Source organism: Sycon ciliatum, chromosome 7 (assembly GCF_964019385.1).
Source record: "Sycon ciliatum chromosome 7, ocSycCili1.1, whole genome shotgun sequence".
Lineage (NCBI taxonomy): Eukaryota > Metazoa > Porifera > Calcarea > Leucosolenida > Sycettidae > Sycon > Sycon ciliatum.
In genome coordinates, this window is record NC_088649.1 from 19,944,393 (window position 1) to 19,951,463 (window position 7,071).

Here is a 7,071-nt window from a genome sequence, read left to right on the forward strand (position 1 = left end):
TTGCATGCGCGATATGCAGGGATTCGGCAATCGATCCCGAACCAGCTGTTCAACGTTTGTCTACTTGTGCAAGTAGCAACTACTAGATTAACAGCATGAAACAAGGTGGAGGACACTGTGTTCGGAAACAGTGACCTTACTACAACCTTCCGCGGTTGGCAGAGGCCTGGTCCCTGCGGACAATCTGAACCATAATGGGTGTCGCACCCGGTTCTGACCCTCATTATGATAGGGTGGTAGGAGACTACTCCTGACGTTCGTCTTCTATTCTTCGCTCTTTTTCTTGATGTCGTCCTGGTGGTCAAGCGGCCACTGAAACCTCAACTTGTATAAAATCTTCTTCCAACTTCTGCCTATGGCGTCCTTCTTTCAGCTCGTCAGCTGTCAACAGTTTTTTGTCATCTCCGTGCCACTGTCGCGAGAAGGTGCTCTCTGTAGACGGGTTGGTGATGTCCCCATGTCGCCATAGGTAGGCCTTCACCACGTCGGAACACCCTGGCTACACGTTGGTTGCCTCCACTAGTTAACTTGTTTGTTGTTGATGTTGTCAAGTAAATTGGTACTGGTCAAGAAAACTTGAATTTCAACTACAAACCTGAGCAACTGCTTCAATTTTGCAACACGTTGGTTACCTTCATCAGTACCGCTTGGAACTAACTCGCATGTTGTTGATGTTGTCACGTAAACTTGCATGGCTAAAAAAACTTGAATTTCATTTGCAAACCTAAACAACTACAAGTGCCTCAATTTGATCATGCAGTTTTGTTAGTTACGTGCATACACTCACACATTTAGAGAAAAAACGAGCTTGAAGTACGTCTTACCTCCGGTGTCAACTCATATCAAGTGGAGTTAATCCTGGGGTGAACGTGGACATGTCCAACTGCGGAAGACATTTTGTCTCTTCATAGACAACTACCTCAAAGAAAATTTCTTGACCTTTTCAAAGGAACTACTAGACTTGGTAGGAGTATGCATAGAAAATTCTACATGGCTACTATTTGCATTGATCAATGTCTGGCTTCGGGAGTGAGGTACTATGTGTCATGTGATTGAAATAGTAGCAATGTGTGGCAGCATGGTGGAAGCTAGTTCAAAAAACAGCCAACCATTGGATTGAGGTTGTTTTTTTGTAGTTAGCCGTGGCCTGGGCGTCAAGAAGTATTGTCAGTACGGTAGTAGCAGTAGTGTAGTTCAACAATACAAGTGTACAGCTTCTGATGTGCGTAGGGCGTCCTGCAAACTGCACGCATGCGTCATACAGGCAAACGTGGTAAGTATTAGTTAGTTTATCAAGATTGGAAAAAGCAAGTAACATAGAGTTGTAGTTCAGTCAGTCACGTATTCATCTCTTGCTCTTGAATGTGAGTCATTCTTCGAGAAAACTTGTTTTGTCAGGGGAAAGAAGTCTGGCACTTAGGTTGGTCAAGCTTCGCCTACTATCGTGGCAAAGGATAGTATGGTATTATAATTATAACCGAATACTAGATCAGAACTAGTATTTGATAAACCTTCTTATAGTTCACGCATATTGTTAGATTGACAGCTTGAAACAAGGTGGAGGACATTGTGTTCGGAAACAGTGACCTTACTACAACGTTCCGCGGTTGGCAGAGCCCTGGTCCCTGCGGACCATCTGAACCATATGGGTGTCGCACCCGGTTCTGACCCTCATTATGCTAGGGTGGTAGGAGACTACTACTGACGTTCGTCTTGTATTCTTCGCTCTTTTTCTTGATCTCGTGCTGTCTCATCATCCCGCACTGCTAGAATTACCCGTTCTCAGGAATTGCTCGGGCTGGTACTGCCCCATGCCAGATTGTATTTTGGCTATAACTCTGTATCTTATCTTGGAGCTGACCGATGGAACGCCCTCCCTGCCGCGATTCGCACCATATCCCTACCTGCTGCATTTCGCTCCGCTATCTTCACGTGGCTAGGGCACCCTGTAAGAAGACCATAGGTCTGTGGGGACTGCCCTAGTAAAATATGAATAAATAATAATAATAATAATGTCGTCCTGGTGGTCAAGCGGCCACTGAAACCTCAACTTGTATAAAAAAAACTTCTTCCAACTTCTGCCCATGGCGACCTTCTCTCAGCTCGTCAGCTGTCAACAGTTTTTTGTCATCACCATGACACTGTCGCGAGAAGGTGCTCTCTGTAGACGGGGTTGGTTGATGTCCCGACGTGGCCGTGGGTAGGCTCTGCCAACCGCGGAAGGTTGTAGTAAGGTCACTGTTTCCGAACACAGTGTCCTCCACCTTGTTTCATGCTGTCAATCTAACAACATTTCTGAACTATAACAAGGTTTATCTAATACTAGTTTTTGAACTAGTATTCGGTTACAGTGGTCCCTCTATAACCCGGCACGATTTGTGCCACTGAAAATCTGCTGGATTAGGGAGGGCGCTGGATTAACAAATCTGATTTACTGCTGCAATGTGCATGAAGAGGACATTTTGGCTACTGAAAATTGTGCTGGTTTAGCGAGGGTGCTGGTTTATAAAGTGCTGGACGACTGTATAAAAGTAGCTACTACTACTACATGTACATGTACATGTACGTGTCTAGTAGTACAGCGCTGGCAACTGAAATCCGACCCCCTGGATTTCAGTTGCCAGCGCTGCACTACTGAGTACATGTAGTACACAACTACTTCACAAGTAGCACAGTCATTACTTTTGTAGCCTTGCACATGCAGTCATGCACACAGTAACTAGGTAACACTGATCAGAGGTCTGAGCGAGTTCCGCCACTCAACAATGGGCGAAGGAACCGGTCCGGCGGGCCCGGCGGTCGCCGGACCAATAATTTTCGAATTTTTTTTATTTATTTTTTTTACATTTCAACCTTGTTGATGGCTTGTCGACTCTTGTACAGGTACCATGTTTTACATGGACAATGCGGTGTACATGTATCATCAGCATGCATATTTTTATTTCTCATATTATTCTGTAGCATTAAAATATGGCCTTTTTGGGCCCAATTTTCAAAAAAAATCCCGGGGTCGACCCCGGACCCCCCTCTCACAATTTCGCCGCACCAATATTAAACTGCTTCCTACGCCCCGGCCTGCTCAACAATTTGTTTACATACACCAGAAGGTGGTGGTCACGCTCGCGGGATACTGGTAACATTTCACACATATACACCGTGTACACAGAGTGACAGACATAAAAAAAGTGTAAAATTATTATGTCCGTTCGACTCAAGGACGTGTGAAGTAACTTTAGTTCTGTGAACTCGCCGCTCGCAGATGACTCTGACATGACTGCTGAGTGATGAACCTGAGCGCGGGTAAAGCCCGCACTTGCGCTCGCGCTTTCGCGAGTGAAGATGTAGATGTAGGTCGTCACGGATGTAGATCTACACCGAGACTCCGCAATACTTGAACCTCGTTGCAGTTTGAACATTTCCTTTTCTGGCTGGTCGTTCATCCTCGCCGGGACAGTCGACTACTAGTCCGACTGCGGGCTCCATAATGCCGTGGTCCAAGTCTAGTAGTTACTACCAGTACACATAGTTTCTAAAACTCCCGACTCCAAGTTTTCTTCAGGGAGTCTGCTGACCTGCGTGTTGTAGGGAAAGCAACAGCTAAAGACGTTTTCCATGGATATGGCGTGGACGACCGGATGCCTGTTGCCGAATGCTCTCTGCGAAAGCAGCCTCTGTAGCAGCTAGGCTCTCTTCACCATCGCTTGGCAACCCTGAAGGTTATCCGCCAAAGGCAATACAGGACTCAGCCGATAAAAGTGGAAGACGACGAAGCATTGTGTGGCAAACAGTTTGGTGAGTACTGCACTATCGGTACACAGTTCAAAATAACTATTTTTGTCACATGTGCAGTGCAAGTCATCCTTGGGGAATGGTGGCGTTCCTACCGATGCGAAAAACTGGGCCTCCAACCGAGTCTCAGCGAACCGTGAATTGTTGCGTACAATACTTGGAAGCTCGACTACGAGTCTGGTACCTTGTTTCTCCGGGCGGTCCGGGACCGGGTAGTGCTCGTAATGTCGAATTGTCCATAAAGCGGGATTCACAGAAGCTTTTTTGCGATGCGACACGCGATGCGACAGCCGCGAAACCGGGAAATCCCCAAATCGCAACCATCGCGGACCCCACGCAACTGCCGCAACAGGGCCATCGCAGAAGTTGAGCTTGGCTCAACTTTTGCGATGCGATGCGATGCGACAAGCGATTTGGCGTACGATTTTGACCTTTTCTACAGCAAAGTTGTACAAAGGTTCAAGAGTTGCCTATAAATTTGTACAAGTTGTATCAAACCGCGCGAATATCATGGTGACGTAGCCAAATCAGCAAGATGTTGTCGCATCACTGTCTTCTTCTGTGAATGGTATTTCGCGAGTTCGCATCCCACGCGTCCGTCGCAGATCACGTCGCATCGCAAAAAAAGCTTCTGTGAATCCCGCTTAACTTCTAATCACGTACATTTTGTTCTTACATGACACGTGATCGTTGCTGGGGCCATGGCCAATAGGCCATCTTCCCGCCGCGGGCATAATATGGCCATCAGGATCGTTTGACGTAATTTCGGGAGTTTCAGGACCGTTTGACGTCATTTCGGGAATGTTAGGACCGTTTGACGTATCTTGGGAATATTGTTCCGACCTTTCGACCTTTGACCTTCCCTAATATGTTGCTCCGCGCTGTAAGAAATCAAATCAAGCACGCTCTGTCTCTTGATGGGTGAATCTTGCCCTTGCCTGCAGCCCTCGGGCCTACGGCCCTTGGGCTGCAGGCTCGGGCAGGATTCAGCCATCATGACCTCCTGAGCGTGCTTGATTACATACATCAGGAAAGGCCGTATAATAATTACAATGGTCTTTCCTCATATTATGTGGCATGTGACGTCACTAATGCCTCAAAAGTGGAAAAAGAGTAGTAATATTTCAACTGAAATTCGCAAAAGTGTACGTGTATGAGTGCATAGACTTCATATGTTGGATGATTAACAGAGTAACACATTCCTTGCTGAGCATTGGAATGGTCCAAGACGCCCTTAAAAGTGCAGCCGTATGCCCACTCTACAAAGCAGGTGACCCGACAGCACTCAGCAAACGCATACTTAATATAGACGTAAACGAGTGGTGTGTTTCACTGTCCGAAGAGTGCTCAATAACCATGTAGGGCAGAGCCTTGTACTTTTTTGGGTTTTTTGTTTACTAGCAAACACAGCCCTACTAATAATCAGGGGAAGAGGACAACTGAAGTGACACTGAACAACAAAACAAAGGGGAAAAGGGTAGAGTATGTGCCGATGTACTCAAGAGAGATTGGAAGCAAGTATTCAAGCATTTAATATTTACGGAGTACGGGGTTAATATAGGAAGTATAAGCTGAGTAAAAGACTGAGGAGAAGCCGAAGTCTTTTACGCGGTTTTTATTTTCTATAATTATTGACCTAATGCGAAATCAATGCTAGATTTATCACGACTAACCAAATCATGTGCTCAATCCCTAAAAGGAAGTCGAGAATATGCTGTTAATATAGCCCTAAGGAGTGAAATATGCAGGAATATTATTTTGACTGCTTAGGGGCAATCCGGAATTATCGATAATTTTCACGAAACGAAAAAGTATATTTATGACCCTCCCCCACCCACCCACCCCCTTGAACGAAAAATACATTGACTTGACAGGTAGAATGGACTGATGTTTGAGCTTTCAGCATTTTTCATCACGAAACTCTCCTCAACCCACCCACCCGTAAACGAAACTTTTTCTCTTCGTGAAAAGATCGATGATTACGGATGGCCCGTTAGGTATTGCAAAAAAATCTACGGGAGCCAATACTAAGGGAGTGATAGATGCCAATATTGCTGCTGCAAATACTCTCAAAAGTCTTGGAGAAGGTTGTCCAGTAGCAGCTGGTCCGCCATCTTGAAGCTGTTAATGAAATACTCGATACTCAGTTCGCATTTCGAAAGCTCCACTCAAATGAAGATGCCTTGGTGATCCTCTGTGACCACCTGTTACCTTGAAGCATGTTTTCTTATGCATGCGACTAGTTCTAGCTTCCACACAGTGTGTGAGATCGTTTCCCTCAAGGCTGACATGGTCATACTTGATGCTGATATCCAGTCCACCAGGAACTCCAACCTGGGACGAAGTGAACAAGCCATTAGGACCGTTGGCCATTGATTGCGTACATAGCTCTACTCATAGTTTTATACTTGAGTTTGTTTGAGGATATGCACAATTCATGGACTCCGACCTGGGACGAAGTGAGCAAGCGCTCAGGACCGTTCGCCATTGATTGCGTTCATAGCTCTATTTGTAATTTTATACTTGAGTTTGTTTGAGGATATGCACAATTCATGTTGCCAGTACAAAAGGCTTTTGAACCAACCTAATTGAGACTAACGTGGTTTGGCAATGGAAAGTGAGAAGCAATGCGCCTGCTGCTGGTGACCTGTTGCGACCAATAAGCACTGAGTGAGACGGTTGAGAGTGAAAAATTTGACACCTGGATACAAGAAGAATAAGTCCTTGCTTGCCATCTAGTCGCAAGCCGGCACTGGGGCCAGCTATGCAAAGAGCAGGTTCCTAGGGACTTCGACGATACATGAGGAATTGGGTGTTGTTCCCTACGCGGGAGCTTGAAATAGATTATTATTATTATTATTCTTTATTTCCACGATGGCCCATGGCCAATAAGGAAGATGATATGATTCAAATCAGTCCAGAATCATATAAAATCAGTCTAGCAAGTAACGAAATCAACACATTGCAGGGGGGATGGGGTCACGATGGGGTACAGTGTGAGCTACTACAGGAGCATATGGATGATAGAATGAGGCTAGACGCCATTGATTTAAACGCATGCTTGCTATTTGTTTCACGCAGGTCGGGGGGTAGTTGGTTGAAATTGTGAAGGGATAGGTTGATGGGTGAGTTGGTGTGTCGGTATGTGTGTGATGTTCTCAATGTGTATGTTCTCATGTGTCGTAGTGCATATGGCTGCACTGTGATTGGTCGTGCAAGGTGAGGCTGTTGCAGGTGAAGGGGAGCGCGGATGTACTTGATGTTGTGGGCAAGAGTAACCTG

General features: G+C 45.7%; 1 protein-coding gene across 1 annotated transcript in view; it reads left to right on the forward strand.

Moving 5' to 3' along the window:
- The first annotated feature begins 355 nt into the window (after positions 1 to 355).
- Positions 356 to 7,071, forward strand: part of LOC135821683 (uncharacterized) — a 24,948-nt gene continuing 18,232 nt past the window's right edge. Inside the window, exons 1-2 of the mRNA XM_065334681.1 lie at positions 356 to 442; positions 3,757 to 3,792. Coding sequence (XP_065190753.1) covers positions 356 to 442; positions 3,757 to 3,792 — 123 coding nt within the window. The remainder of the gene's footprint in view (positions 443 to 3,756; positions 3,793 to 7,071) is intronic.